The 16,805-nt window shown below is 35.2% G+C and overlaps 1 protein-coding gene across 3 annotated transcripts in view; it reads left to right on the forward strand.

Moving 5' to 3' along the window:
- The window catches only part of SLK (STE20 like kinase), a 50,944-nt gene that overhangs the window by 5,006 nt on the left and 29,133 nt on the right, over positions 1 to 16,805 (forward strand). For all 3 annotated transcript variants that reach the window (XM_054205336.1, XM_054205337.1, XM_054205338.1), the window contains exon 2: positions 16,625 to 16,789. In XM_054205336.1, the coding sequence (XP_054061311.1) occupies positions 16,625 to 16,789 (165 nt within the window). The remainder of the gene's footprint in view (positions 1 to 16,624; positions 16,790 to 16,805) is intronic.

Consider the following 16,805-nt stretch of genomic DNA (forward strand, 5'->3'; position numbering starts at 1 on the left):
TTAAGTGATGCTTGATTAAAAAGCCTGTTCTGCTTTCTCTTTAGGTTCAGGGAAGAAGAGTTGTGGAAACTGATAGCCATAATCATGGTGAACAGCATTACCCAAATGCATTATCTTTGGAAAATTACAACTACATTAATTATTCATATATACTTATATTTGCAGTAGTGGCCAATACAAAGTCATCTCTGGCAAATGATAGTGGACTTTCGATAATAGCATTTGTTCAAGTCCAATAAACTAATGATGTTCCTTCACTTAATCTAAGCTTTTGGTTTTGTATTTCAAACTATCTTACCTGTAATGTACCTATGTGACTTGCAGGAGAGCTTGTTTTTGCCTTAGTGTCTTCTACAGCAGGTAGAAAAAAATAGAATTTTAAAATTTTGATTTAATAAGACTGAACTGATTATATCATTTAATGATAGTGCAGCCTTAACTCCTTTTAATGCTAAAATATGAACTGACAATTGGTTGCTGCTTAAAAGTATTTTTTGCGTACCACTAACATTGTAACTTATTTTCTAATCCTAGAAAATACTTTTATGAGTCTGACCTGAAAACAAAATCAGGGCAGAGCAAGAAGAATTTACATTTCCTAGTTTCTGTGGCCTTACAGCACATTGTTCCAAATAATTCCTACACTTGGATATTGCAACTCGAAGTTATCATAATGAAACTAGTGTATCATACTGCTTGCTAGAGTGGTTATCTTTTACATCTGTAACTTAACACTCATAGGAATAGATTTTGACCACTTACTTAATAGCTAAGCTGATAGGCTGTTTTTTGTCTGCTCTTTGTCTTTTGACTTACCTGGTGTCATTAGCTCCAATAATTCTTTAGAAGAATTTGTCAGAGCTAAAAGTTACAGTTGCCTGTGGAAGGATATTGCTTGAGTTCATCTGAAATCCTGTTGTTGGTACTACTTGAAAGATAAATTCACGTTTGAAAACTTCCAGTCAAATACTGTGTTTCATAAACCTGAAGTTTCATGTGTGACTCTGCCATAAGCCTAGACCTGGAAAGAAAAAGCAGGTGAAAATGTCCTAAATTGACATTTTAAACGTAAGAATGAATCAGTGCAGAACTTTTCGCAATTTTCATTAAAATTGTTTGCTATACTAAATATATTTTGTTCTAATCTATTTTCATTCATAATTGACTATATAAGTTGACCTCTGATTAAACTAGAGCAGTAAAATAGTGCAGTTATCCTCAGGAGATCTGAATTAATAATATTCACTTAAATGCCACGTTGCTTTGTTTAGCCATAGAGGCATTAGTAGGTAGAAGAGAGAAGAAAGTTGATTTACTCTTAAGAGACTAATGCATAAGATAGCGATGTTCAGTTTTAAATATTTAGTCTAAGTAAAGTAGAACTAAAACTTTACCTAAAGCTTCCTAAGAACAGTAATTTCTGTAAGAGTAGCCTGAGTATTTTAGGGCTGCTGTGTATGGTCTAGATTAAAAAAGATGCATGACCGTTCATAGAAGACAAACAATTTTAGTCTTGCTGATCAGCTTGGTGAGTTGCCCTATAATGTTATCTTTATTTTCACACTATTGCAGTTTTACCATGTTGAAGATACCAGTTACGGAAAAGGCAGTATCCCGGTTTTAAACCCTGGGAAATGTGTCAAGGGGAAAGCTTTGCAGAGCTCTTCACACCTGTTGTCGCTCTATCTAAGTTTTTTAAGGAAAATGGGTAGTGCAAGAATGTTATCTGTAGATTGTAAACTGAGATAATTTTCTTGTTTTAAATCGCTATTTGCAGAATGTAATATCTCCTTTCCATTTTGTCTGTAGCAAGGAAATATTCTAAAGTACTAAGGAGTAGAGCACATGTTTCATGTCTCATTTTTTGGACATCTTTAAGTCACTTGGCTTGAAATCAGCATCACAATACTTATGAGTAACGTATTGTCTGTTTGTTGCATTCAGAATTAAACTGCAGACGAGTTTGTGGAGGATAAATATAGAATGTTCATCATCACTCCTTGGTAAGGCAGTCATCTTTTCCAAGGTGTAAGCACAGTTATATAAACTGTTTAAAACTCTAAGTAAATAGGAAATCATTATTTGATTTTATTTATCTACGTTTATAACAGTTCCTAATTTTTTTCATGTCATCTGATATTTCATATTTCTTAGCTGACTATTTGTGTAAGTGCTTGGAGTGTTTGTTTCTTGTCTGGAGAGTAAAACTTTGGATTTCAGGCATAAGGTAAATGACTGTTTAATGTTGCTTCATTAAAGAATCAAGCTTCTTTCAGCTGTTCTAATTTGGTGAAATAATTCTTCATATCTAAATCAGATGCAGTCTATTTAATTAAATAATTCTGATATAAGAGCTAAAAGAAAAATAATATACTGTTTTGTGTTTGTGTTTTGGGGTTTTTCTTAAAAGGTTTTGTAGACAAATTGATCAAACCTTTAGAGCTTAATCTTTGGCAGGGAAGCAGTCCTCCAGTAATACAATCCTCCAAGCAGTGATACATGTTATTGTTATAGAGTTTTTCACAAGTTTCTTTTGGTGGTCACTCAAATTCTAGTTTTGACCACCCGATAAACAATATCGAAGAAATAATTTGTTGGCTTTGTATTTGCAAATGCCCCAATCCCCGGTTTGGGATTATTTTTTTTAATTGAATGCAGTTATGAATGGGCCTTACATATTTCATGGGCCGTGACCCATGTTTTGAGAATCTTGTAAGATTAGAAACATCATTCTCCTTCAATGACAATTGTGCTTGTTTAAAAGAGGCAGCATGTAATTAAACTCTCTGGTTTGAGATCTTAAATGCATTCCTTGAGACCCTGTCGTCTGAAGTGTCACTTATGAATACTTTTTTGGTCTTTGCTTCTTTGTGCTCCCCCAATAATCTTTAATTAATTCAGGTTATACATGGAACTGACAAATTCATATTGTTTCACTTCTTTTGCCTATTGTCTTACTTTACAGTAGCTGCCAAATTACTCAAATACAGTGCTTTAATTTGATATTGTTTGGATTGTTCCAGTTTTCAATGTTTAGTGATGGAAAATCCAAGAAATTTGCAGTTAGAAAACAAAGCAGACTGAATTAATAGCACAGAGTAAAAAAAAAAAAATGAATGAAGCTTTATAATTTTTCTCCAAACTCATCTAAAATACGTATTGTAACTCCCTCTAATTCATTTTTAATGGCTTTGTAACATGATTATAGTATGGAATGCTTGAAAGAAATTTTAACTGTCAATTACATCTCAAATATGTCATGTGGAAACACATTTTTTTTCGACTTGGAAATGGGAAAGAATCTTTTTAGAGAGAAAGAAGACCTAGTACTTGCAGAATAACTTTGAAGTATGTCAGGCAATAAAAATTGCCTAAGTAATGTTCAATAAGGCTACTTCAGACCCCTCTGCAATGGTATTCATACCTCAACAAAAGTTAAGGCTTTACTGTAAATGTTAATTTTCCATTGGCATTTCAAATTTTCTGTTGAATATGCTCTACGTTCATGATACAAACCAACTAAAGTACATGCAACAGAAGATTTACCTAAAGCAAAAAATTCACAATAAAATAGTAATGAGAGATTCTTTGTATCTTTAATGCACCTACTTAAACTATCATATTTGGTTTTAGGAGGACATACTGTTTCTTAAAGCAGTTCTAAATGTATGTAAAAGCAAGTTACAATATTAAAGTTATAGATTTTTCTTGTTTATTTTTACTCTTCTGGATTAAGATGGGTTTACAGTATTCTGTGGGATTGCATGTGTTTATAGAAAGAGGTCAGTGTAAAACAGCTAAGCATGAATGGTGATTTGGAAGCTAAGACACAACCTTTTTCCCCTTTACGTAGCCATGTTTATATTTTTGAGACATTTTCTATTTAGCTAATTACCTATAGCCTAGAGCAAGAAATTACTCAAGCACAGATTCATGCTTGAATCAAGTTCCACCAAAAACCTGGCTTTAAGAAGGTTCTGATTACCTGAAGCATGCTATTCTACAATATGATTTTTAATTTTTACTGATTTTTCTATGGAGAAGAACATGAAGTGAAAAAGTAGGGTCGTACTCCAATAGCCAAATCAATTTACTGATCAGCATTTAAAATGTGCTAAATCTCTCCTTACTACAGAGGACTAAGTGACTGTTACCCTAAACTGTCAGTCTTAAAAATTAGTCTGTTGATTGTTGTTTCAGAAAATCTGAAACTGAAGGAGGCCATGACAAATAAAGGGATTTTATTATTTTCAGAAAGAATTTTTCTAAAGTTGCATTAATGCAGTAATTCAAAATGGTGGGTGAACAGAGAATGGAAGGACAACTGTACAGTCTACTGAAGTTTTGGGGGGAACCATTACCCTAGAACTTAAGTTGTGTCTACATAAAAATTGTTTTACTTAATATGAAGGCAACAGTGAATCACCATGGTAAGATAGAATCTTTTGAATCCATCTAGCTTGATAATGAATTGGAGAAGACTGTCCCTTTACTTTCTTCGTATCTCACTGAACAGTATTTTAGATCTGTCTGAGCTTTCTTGTTTAAAGAGAACTTTAGAGGCTGGGTTTTGTCTCTAGAAATGTTTAGTCATAACCATGACTCAGAAAACAGTGTTCTGAAGGAAGTTATTGTAACTTAGTTAATGATACAGTAATAACTTGGCAAGACTTTTTGCACAGGAATTTATTCTTTCTTTATCTTATAGGTAATGGTTCTCCTGATACAGATTTATGCTGTAAAACCAAAGCTTTTTGGTAGCACGTGTCTAGATTTCACATTACAGAAGATGACTTTTCACTTGTATTTCTAAGCAGTACTTTACTAGGAAAAGAGTTCGTACTTTGTAATCAGAAGGTGGTAAAACCGCAATGGAGAAACGTCAACTGAGTGCTTCAGCAAGAATTAGCATGTTGCAGTAAACCCTCATCTCCTTCACAGCCTTTGTCTCAATCAGGCTTTATTCAATTCATGTGGTGCCTTTTTTTTATTTTGTAAAGTTCAGTCATGTTCCTGCCCCACCTTCAGCTTTTCCTGTTTGAATTGAAGAGGCCCAACCTTTTTAGTCTGCTTTTTATAAGACAAGTGCTTGACCCTTTAATGATTTTAATTGCCCTTCTCTCATTCTCTTACTTGATCAACTTCTGCGGATGCCACAAATCTTTCAGTTCACCATTCAGGCAAACTGCTCTGCTTTTCAGTGCTGGATAGTCATGGGTCAGAACCACAGGTCTGTGCAACTACATTACACTGTGAAATCTGTGATCATTGCTGGGGAATATGGTCAGAAGAGTTTGAACAGGAATTAGCCCCAAAACAAACTCAAAACATTCCAGTAACATGGAGAAATGGGTACTCTTATAGTTAAGCCAAGCTTGTTTTTACTCTTTCACCCTTTCCAACTACTTTTTACTGCTAGTGAAGGTGCACTAACTGAGTTTATGAGTAACCTGAAAGAAGGAAGCACAGTCTGCTATTTTTCATATCTCTGGTGTGGGAAGTCTGAAAGTTTAAGGATCACCATATAAACAAGAAAACTGTCACGTGTTTCCTATTGATCACCAGGGATAGCTGAGGTACCTGAAAATGCTTCCTTTGCTTTTGGCTGCAGCAACAACTTCAGGCTGTCTCTTAGTAGCAAGCTTAGTTGTTCTGGTCGGCTTAATAACCCTAGAATTAATTACCCTTACTTAAGTGTGTTACATTTAACTAAAAACAAACAAAAAACCACACACCTCCCCTAACATTTGAAAGTGAAATACAAAAATGAGCTAGTGTACAGACTTAACTCTCCTATTTGTGATGTCTGTTTCCATGTTTATTGATGCTGTTGTAACTTCTTAGTCTTCAGTGGCCCATCATGGGACCTCACCTTTGAGCCAGTGCAATATGAAGAAGATACTTTTGAATCTCTGAACAGCACTAAACCAGTATGGGACTGTAATACTAAGTGAAACAGTCAATAACGCATCTTCTCAGAGTGGTGCATGTCAATAGCTTTAGTAAGTGCAGAAGTGACTTTTGAATAATGAGTGGCTGGATCTTTACCATGACTGTTCTCCTCAACAGTTTCCAGCAATGCAAGTCAATGCAGCCAGAGTTCTGGCAGCGTATTCCCATTCCCACCTCCTTCCTTGTGACAGGTCTGGTGCTTGCCCAACCCTATGATGATCTGGTTCAAGGAACTAAACTACCCAAAAGCTGATTGTACTTGTAATCTTCTTGGTTCCCCAGACCAGCTCACAGGAGAGCCAGACAAGTGACAGTGCTGATGTAAGGGAAAAATGACAGGACAGTGCCAGCATTGGCTTAAATAGCTATAAAAGGGAAGCATTAAGGTGGCATATCAATATTCTGAAGTTGCTAAGGTGTGTCAGATGAATGCTTTTTGTCAGGACAAAAGGAAAAATACACATATTTCTGTTGTATAAATCATCTGCTGTTAGCAGCAGTACTGATAAAAAGGCAATTTTGCTAAATGCCGCTCTTGGTATTATTATCAGCCAGTAGTTCTGTCCCTTTGCATCACTGACATCCATGCTAGAAGAATTTTGTTATGTGGACATGTCTTTAACTGGAAATTTACTAAAAGCCTTTGTTCCCAGTTTTGTTTCAGGTGGTGATTCTTTTCTCTAATTTAGGTATGCTACATAACTGCTAGAGGAGAATGAAAATTTCATAAGACTACTTCTTTGGCGCTGAATGTGCCTGTGTGAGGGAAGTACATTAACTGAATTGAATTTCAGAGTGAGCAGAGTGTTTTGAAGCAAGAAATGGCTTAGATAATTTTCCAGAAGGAATGGAATTCTGCATTCCCTATCACTGTACAAACACACAACATAAGATAGCCCTCTGCTTCAAAAAGCCTTCAGCCTAATAAAAGAATAAAAAAATAAACATGAGATAAAAGGAGGAGTAGGAGAAAGGGGGAAGTCTTAAAACTACTTCATCTCTAACAGCTATGCTGGTGTATCCTCATTGCTGTAATGATGTTCTTGGGGACATGGGCAAAATAAAGCTTTCATAATTCCATTAAAAGTAACATTGCTACACTATTAAGAGACAAGAACAGTACTTACTCTTGACTATCTTGTGTGTTTAACTGTTTGCAGCGTTTAACTTTATCATGATACTCAGCAGTTCTGTTGGAGGAGGAATATTGTTACTACATTGCATGAAAATCTACCGATAGAAGCTCACAAGTTCATTAGTTGTGAAAGTCTGAGTAAAGCAACTGTTTTCCCTTTGCATATTTTGCACATCAAGCTCTGTAAAGAGAATTGAAGTATTTTATCTTGGTTTGTTTGTCTGTATTTGTTTTTAATAATTTTATCAAGTAATGTAATTTTTCCTGTGGCCATTTGTATTTATCACTAGCATATTAGGGAAATTCTGAATGAATTACACTAATCAGTAAAATGGCAAGCAGCAAGTGCAAAAAACTTATCGGAATTTGAAAAGGATTATCATCAGCAACATGCTTCTAAATTAAAATTTCTTTTGAAATTGGATGATAAATAATAGGATTAGCATTCATATAGTTTCTCATAGTAGTCAGTTTTCTTACTTGTTTAGTTGTTTAAATCCGCCAATTAAAAAAAACCAAAAAACAAACCAACAACAAAAAAACCTCAAAACCCAACAACAAACCAAACAGTTAATCTGAAAGGCATCATCAGAAGCAACATGTTCCACTACTGTGCTGAATATGAATGAAGTTTACTTACAGAACAGAGGACGCTATTTTTGTGGCACTTGAATAGCCAGTTTTCAAGGAATACCAAATGTTTATTCAGATGGCTCTTTCTCATCTCTGGAGATGTCATACTTGCAGCATAAAGATAGCTAGGTCATTATAAACTGTATGTGAGGCAAACTTTCTAACTTGCCTGTCAGAAGAGTTCACTTTGTTTTCGTGAGATGGTATGTGGCTTTAGGGTTGTTACTTAAGACTCACAAGAAAACTACTGGCAGGTCACAGACTGTGTAAGTATTAAATAGCCTACCTCATCATAGTGAATTTTGTAATTAATAAAGTTCATTGTAGAACTGACTTGAAAATAACTTGTTTACATTAAAGAGAGCTGAAAGACACTGGCTTGACTATATTGATTTTTTTGTTGTTGTTGCTCTCTTTGCAGTTGGTTTCTGTTAAATTGTTTTAAAGATACGTACATAAGGAAGGAATAACTTCCCTCTAGAACTCTAAATTTCCCATTCTTTTTAAAATACATTCATTCAATAAAGAGACTAGGAATTGGTTTTTATAACAATTTCACTTTAAAAACAGGGACGTCGTATAACTTTTTGATGAAAGCTGTCAAAAGCTACTCTACTTCCTTTTTTTCAGAAATAGGGGAAGTTTCATCTCAACAGACAAGAGCATGCATGAAGCAACAGAATATATGCTTTAATAGTTTTGCAAGAGCTGTTGCCAATTTTAATGTGGTTTTGATGTAGTCACGTTTCATTTCCCACTGTTACAACTGTGTCTTTTTGTAAAATACTGAATCTTAAACTGTCTAATAGTTTATATTTTTCTCTTAAAATATATGAATTATACTTAAGTTATTGTTCATTTTAGCAAGACAAAGAATTACATGAGGTGATAATGCTTAATCTTGTTTTATTTAATGTTTCCCCTCTGGCTATATAGCTGTGCTCATTGCAAATCCTGGATATGGTTCACATCGCAGCATCAAATTATACAGAACCTTTTCCCAAACTGCCCTTATTTTTGAGCCAATAAGATGTATACACTTTAAATGACAGTTAAGTTATATCCCGTCTTCTTCTGCAATAAATACATAAAATAAATTGTCTTAGTACAGGTCCTTAAATGCCTTCGTTCTGCTATATGAAATGTAGAGCTTTTAATGATATTCTTTACTTTTTGACAGCAAGTTTTTTTTAACTTAATGACTGTGCCACATTTCATTTCTATGACTATGTAGTTACCCTAGTAACGTGTCAGAAGGCCTTTGTTGACAGGTTCTTAAAGTCCAAAGAAATTGTCATTTTTCTTTATTTATTATTTTGTTGACTTGCTCATTTCCAGTTTGGAAAGACAGAAATTTCCATGCCCAAATCAGATGCGCTTTTTTGGTGTTGTTTTGTTATACATGAATAGCAAACAGCTGTAGCCATATTGCATCTGATCTGGCTAAAGGCTCTGGGCAGAGGAGATCCCAATTTTGTTTTGTAACCTAACTCCAAGAAACAGGATAAGGAGGAACTGTGGTTGGCCTAGCCACTTTCTGTTTTTAAAGTGAAATTAAAAAAGTATTCTAGGTTGGTATGTGTACATCTGTGAATGTACACTGTGTAGTCTGTAAAGTGCTAGTAAACAAAATGACTTAGTGCTACATGAAGCCAAAAGGCTCTGTGGTATATCTGTTTGCAGAAAGCAACAGAGTGAGTTAGCTTTTACAACTCCAAATGTCTCCCTGGGAAAAGATGTTAGCGGGAGTAACGCTGGTTCTCTGAGCTCCGGTGTTATTGAAAGAAGTCTCATCTCAAGTGAACTAAAGCATCGTTACAGATGCTAAATGGCTAGGAGCAAGATAATAACACAGAATCCTCCCAGGTAAAGGAATCGCAAGTTTCTTAAGTCCTGTGTTCAAACAAATCATAAAATTATCAAAAGCAAATAATAAAATTCTCAACTCTCAACCTAGCAGCATGATAATTATCTGAAAATACAGTCTAGAGACAGCTTGAGGTTGTCTTAAAAGTAATTCTAGTGAGCAGCTAGAATTAGCAATTGTTGTTTGATTAAAAATTATTTCTTGATCTCATTGTTTCTTGGAAGCATTATTAATTTATGTCATCTGGAATAAAAGTGTGTTTATTGCTGGAATAAAGACTTAGTTTTAAGCTCTAGTGACTAAGATAAAATTATAAATACTAAGCAGTAAGCATTATGGTTTTTTTTTTCTAATATCAGAAGACTGAATAAATAAGACCGTAGGATATCTGTAACACAGGATGAAGATACAACTTCTCAGGAAAGATAGTAGCCCAGTGTAAGACAGTTTGGGGCTGACATTGGCTGGTGCTGAATAAAATGGAGAAAACCTCTGCTGGCAACTGTTGGTGTCCTCTGCAGATGAAAGATAGTGGCAAAGAAGCTTAGCACTGCAGGGATAAATCTTAATTTGTCACACCTCCCCCTTCTCAAGTATAGGAGTTAACCGTAATGCAGAATTGTGTGTTTTAATGCTGCTTTTGCAAGCAGTATGTGCAGTTGTTATAACTGAATTTAGGGGAAAAAAAAAAATACCAGTCCTTTGCACTTACACCTCTGACACCACTTAATGCTTTAGTTACAAATGTTTTCTCAATATTGTCAGCTGGTTTTCCCTTTTGCTTTTATGTGAGCTATCATGCAACAAGAGAAGGGAAAATTAGAATGTGTTAATGTAAAACAGCATAGCATATTTTGGAGACTTTCTTATCAATATTTAGCAATTTTTACTTATTTTTATTCAGTTTTTTAAATAGAGTTGTTTAAATAAGAAGAATGATACTGAAATCTGATATAATCACCTCTGTTAAGTTTTTCTTTAAAAGACTTTCAGTTATTTTGCACATATTTGACAGTTGAGCCCTGGTATTTTTCAAATATGCATATAAATATTCTTTCTGATTTCAGTGACACAATGCATGAATTAGGATGAGAACTTTGCTTAGCTAGTATGCAAAATACCACAGAATTAATGAAAATACATAAAGGGAATCAGGAGGTTAAGCATGAAAATTATATTCCATACCACTCCCAAAATAACTTGTGGAATCCTCAGAAACCAACTGTGGAGGAAGCAGAACAACCACAATAAGTACGAAGTACAAGGATAATGTTAAAAGAGTGAAGTTGTCATGGAAACCGCTCCAAAACTAGTATACCCACAAAGGCAGCACCAGACCACAGCATCGTAAAGATGTACTTCAGTAGTCTGGGTTGAGCCCTGGGCTCCACTTTGTTAGTAGTACTATTTGCTTGTAGGAAATAGAGACACTTTTACCTACACTTCTATTTTAGTATTTTTTCCCCTGGCATTAAACATTTCTTAAGTAGAAAAAACTGTATAGCGGTTGTTAGGATACATTGTGCAGGCAGGGAAAAATTTTGGCTGGTCAGCTCTAGTTTAAGGGTGTATCATCAGCTTTGGTAGATACTATCCTTTCACTGTCTTCTGAATAGTTCTTTTGTAACAATCATTTCAAGAAGTTTTAGCAGGTGTAACTGAAGCTGGGTGGTCTTTAATTCCTTGGACCAACCATACATAAAATTAAAAAAAAAAATGTGTTTTTTTGATTACTACTACGTTTTCAAACATGGTGCAGTGAAGACTGGTGCAAAATCATGTAGCTTCTTTGAAATGAGTGGCTTATCTTAATTTCCAGAAATCTGTGGAAGTTGCCGTCTACTTCATTGGCCTTACTAGTAATGTATTGTAAAAACTTTGGTTTAATATTGCAGAGGTAGCTATTTGCTCTTGAATTCAAACTGGTATTTTAATTACATTTCTCAACAGTCGATTTTAGAATTCACGCTTCCTCTTATCTGATTAATTAAAGTAGATTCTTTTTCTAAAATTCACTGACAAAGAACACCTTTCCATGTTTTGAACAGAAGTTTGAACACTTGATACTGGTCAGTCATGCAGTTTCAGTTTCGTAATGCACAGGACAATGTTACATATGGTCTAGTAAACTTACAGAAAACAAAGTCCGGTGTAGTTTTTCTAGTAGGCCACACTGCTTCCTACAGATATATTTGATCAGGCTGTTAAAATCTGAAATTACAGCAATTTTTTTTTCTTTCATTCGTATGTTTAAGAAAGCCCGAGATCCACTGCTTTCTGGTAGCTCTGAGAAGCAGCTCTTGCCTTTGTGTTGTACAAGGACAGTTTTTCAGTTGCTCAGACATCATCAGAAAGCATATATGGAGCTAGATCTGATAAGCCCAGGTTTACACAAAAGTGTAGCTTTTTATGGGCAAAAACGTCTTTTGCTGAATAGGGATGTGCGTATTTTTCACTCTTTTGGCAACCTTGATGATCTGTGATTATGACTATACCTTTGTTGAGGAGAATGAGTCAGAAAGAAAAATCTTCTTAATTGATTTGTTTTGCTGCCTGCAAAACATGCAGTGTAGTTGTATAACACCCCAAAAGGGATCAGGCATCAGCAAGAAAGGTGATGAACAATTTTCTATCTCATGTCTCAGCTTTGTTTCCAGTTGGCTGAGTGGTATCTGAAGGACGTACTTAACTTTTTTCAGTTGTAAATAGTGTTTAATTTTTAGATGTCTACATGCCGTATTGCAGGAGGGGAGCTGCACAGTTGGGAAGGAAACATTTGCTGGTGAGAGGAAACTGAAACAGCTCCTCACAACCAAGGCTGAAACTTCATATTGGTCATGTAAAGATGAAAGACTATGAGTTATCTCTGAGCTGTAATCCTATTAGTCCGGAACGGGGGCTCTGCTCTCCCTGCTGTCCAGGGCTGGGAATATGCAACTTCCTGGCTGGGTGCCCAGACAGTGAACCTGCCTTTTAATATTCTGCTAGCAGTTTCTTCACAAAGCTTTTGGCTCTGGAACTTATATTTGGATATATGATACTGTATACAAATCCAGGATTGATAGGGAGGAGTCGCTAATTTCACATACTCGCAGATCCCAGTTTTATGTAGAATGGTTATTCTTTTTTCTTTTACTGATATGTTTTTCAAATGTTTACAACGTTTTTGTGCATTAGATGTCATCACCATTTGTGAGGGATTTAGGTTCTGAAGGTAGTTTCAAGATCTCATTGACAAGATCATGTTTATTCTATGCAAACCTGCAGTCCATCTTTCTAAAAGTACTTTATCTTAGAATTAGGAGAATAAGAGTATTTTTCTGTATGTTTTCTGCTAATGAGACTGTGCCACCCATTGCAAGAACTGTGCTGCAACATTCAGTTTGCTATTCCTTTGTGCATACTGCCTCTCTGTAAGTTAATGTTTGCTGCAATAACCTTAAATATATAATCCAAATAGAAGTTTTGGTGGAAGGATTGCCGTATTTATGTATTGTTGCATATATTAGTTAATAATATCTATGTTATATTGCATTAGTCAGATCTTGGGGACATGAGTTATTCCAATTCTGTTTTCAACTGTTGTATGTGAATCTTTTGAAAAGATCAAATTTTGCTAATGCAAAGAAAGAAATTATTTCTCCCCCCCTTTTCTTCCTTGTCTCTGCATAAGGCAGGATTGAACCATAACCGTGGAAGATGCCAGTCTGGATTTCTTAGCGTAGGACTGAAGCTTAGATCACCTGTCATGGAAGCAGGATCAAATGTATTTAAGCAGAGCATTTAGAATAACTTGAATTGGTAATTAAGAGCTAAAATATAAGAAGAAACTGCTGGGCTACTGATACAGGACGTATATTGAAAGGGCAGAACCTCTGCGTAGTATGAATGGTTATTTGACCTTAAATGTGCATGTATCCAAATGCAAAATGAGTATATGCAGATCAAGACTGTATCTGCACAATTTTGCGCCTGCTCTGACCTTCGGAGAACGTTATGTGGCAGAAGAAAGACTTCAGCCAAAGTCTAGAAAAAACAAACATGCCCACACAAAGCTGTAAATGCTTTTTGTTCCTCTTAATCCAGAGGGGTTTTTTTTTCCCATACAATACAGTGCTACATAAATCTTATGCATGAACAGAAAAATCCTTTCCTGCACAATTCAAAAAAACATGTTTCTTATGTGCTTCTTACAGCAAGTCACATAGGTGAATATTTATTATAGAGTGCATTGTGGAGACAAATAATATCTTATTCAAAAATAACTTTAAAAATTATGTTTAAAATATATAAAGGTTTTTTTTTTTTCATTTTCAAGTGTAACTTGATGTATACTTAAAATGCTTTATCAGTCCTCAGAAACATCCAGTGGAAATATGCTATTTCTAAAGCTGTTTTCTTTCGAGAACTGGAAAAAAGGTCTGGATCTAGACCTACAAAATTTTACTATCTCAAGTCAGAACAAAGGCAAACATTTGTTCTGTTTATCATTGTTAAGATGCTCATAAAGATAATCAGACTGTCTCTATAATAATTTCTGGTTTATAATGATGTGTTTTAATAGAGCTACCACAAGGAGGAAATAAAAGAAACTTATTCAAAGCAGATTTCTAGTTACGTCAAACAAAAGGATATGGGTAAAATCAAAATACAAAGTATTCTGTCAACAGAAAAAAAACCAATATATGCTATAAATGCAGCAAACTCCCTAGCGTTTAATCATGCATGCAAATTTACCAATGCCTGCATCTCTCTCTCAGGTGAAACTGAATCTGAAAACAGTAACATCTGTTATTGTTACTTGATGTAGAAGTTGATGTAATGTACAATGGAGAGTGTGTGGCCATGCATGTTTCAAAAAAGTAAATTTACAGTTAATTTTTTAATTCTTTAAAAAGGTGCTCTAACAACTGTTTTTCTGTGCATGTAAATCTACCAAGTCTAATTTTGTTGCAGAGTCAGACATCTGTTTCACCTTTCATGTTTAATTTACAGTGCAGCTCTAGAATAGGAAGGTTGGTCTTTCATTCTTGCTATAAAACATGAAACCAAAACCAATGATGTTTGTGTTAAGCAGACCTTTTTATTATTAGAATGTGTGTTGCAAAACTTCTCAGTAGTTTGTTTTCAGATAATGTTATACAGATGCCTTATCTTTGTTGTTGAAAATATTGAAGTTGGGAAGATTGGTTGTTTTTTGTTTTGGAATGAACATTGAGATAAAAATAAACATTATAGAATGTTACAGAAAACCTTTACCCTCAACATAAGATGAAGCAGCTAGGAATATGCTTATAAGTGTGCTTTGCTGTTACTGCTGTTTTACTGAATGTTATCATAAATGTTTATCTTTAAGTCTTGTATTCTCTTTTGCCACATTGAGAGAATTCTTTATGGCTGTGAGCATAATAATATTTAGACCTCAGAAATCATTCTTAAGAATTCTTACTTGCTGTCTCATATCAGCTTTTTTCTGATACTAGTATAATGAGATTCGGTGATGAAAGTCAGGTTTTGGGATTCTTGCTGTGTCCTTGGTTCATCTCAGCTTAGTTTGGGGCCAAGATGCCCCATGCAGCAGCCGCAGCAGCAGAGGGACAGGACAAACCACCTGGTGATGCTTCACATCAGGAGTCAGAATTGCCCCTGAAGGTTCTGTTCTTTTGCTGCTTCGGAGTAAGCCGATGTCCCTGCTTCTCAAGTAATTTAATTTGAAAGTCAAAAGCTAGGTGGAGTAAATCTAGGCCTTTTCTTCATGGTCTTTACATATAATTGGTGAAGTAGACTTCAGTCCTACAACTTCATTTATTCAGAGGCAAAAGGTAACCACTGGAAATACATTGACAAATTAGTGGTTTTATGATGGCTTGAGAAAATACATTCTTGTTTAAAGTTTACTAAATTCCAAGTTACAGTATTCTTTCAAACATAACTTGCAATAGGATTATTAGAAACTGTGTATAATTTTGTGATTGTGTGTGTATATGTACACACACATATAGACTGTGTGTTTAGTAGTTGCTTTATCCCCCACATATTAAGAAAAAGAATAATCTCACCTTGCCTAGTTTTGCTGGGTTAGTTTCTCAGCCATATTCTCTGAATAAGTATTTACATCAACAGGTTTCTGAAATTTTTTGCTATTTAAATAACACTCACCCTAATTGTTTGTAATTTCTCATGTTTAAAAAAAGCCAAAGAATATTTAAATGCATAGCAGAAATGTTTGGTTTTTTTCTTTTTTGGGTACCCAAGGTCTTGTTTTCCTTTTGCTTTTCAAGTCAAAATCTTAGTTGTTCTCCAGTTGACTTTATCACTACAGCAGTTCTAGCTCCCTAATCTTAAGGTGTGGAGTAATAAAGTAGAGGCTAGCAGCGTTTTCAGCGTGGCCAACTTCAATGAGTAGCCACCTATGGAATTGCTCCTAGACTTCTGAAGCAAAGAGAGTAAAATGCCCAGACAACTTAGTGATGGCTTGGCAGCTTTTTGACATGGGAGCTTGAGTACAGCCCCTGGCTGGAGAAGAGCGTAACCTGCTGATTACTGGGAGAGGATCTGGTTTTCTCCATGGCTTTGCAAACAGCTGTGCTGCCACAACGTGGGGAGTCTCAGAAGAGCAAGAACATGCAGTCAGAAAGGAGAGGCTGGGGGCTACTTGACACTCCTTGCCAAGTGTTAATAGCTAGTCTTTTGGGGAGCAGCACAGCAATTCATCTTAGGAGTACAAAATAGTAATGATCCTAAGCTACTGACCGCGTGATGGTTTAAAGAATATGACAAGAATTAAGTATTTTTAGATTCCTGTCGTTCATTGTTTCTTGACCTTGAGAAAAGTTATTAAACCCTTTTTCTGCTAGAATTTATCTAGTCTTTAGTATGCAGGTATTCTCTTTTTGTAGAGAAGCAAGATAAAGGCAAGAAGGTAGTATGGAAATGTCAAGACAGATGTTTTTGTTGGTTGGTTGTTTTTTTTTGCTGGTGACAGTTGTCTGGTAGTGAAATTCACATATACATTTGCTGTGACTTCTCTTTTATAGGCTCAGAACAAAGAAACAAAAGTACTGGCTGCTGCAAAGGTGATTGATACTAAATCAGAAGAAGAACTTGAAGATTACATGGTTGAGATTGACATTTTAGCATCCTGTGATCATCCTAATATTGTTAAGCTCCTAGATGCTTTCTACTATGAAAATAATTTGTGGGTAGGTATTTTTTCTT

The sequence above is a fragment of the Rissa tridactyla genome, chromosome 6, assembly GCF_028500815.1.
Source record: "Rissa tridactyla isolate bRisTri1 chromosome 6, bRisTri1.patW.cur.20221130, whole genome shotgun sequence".
Classification (NCBI taxonomy): Eukaryota; Metazoa; Chordata; class Aves; order Charadriiformes; family Laridae; genus Rissa; species Rissa tridactyla.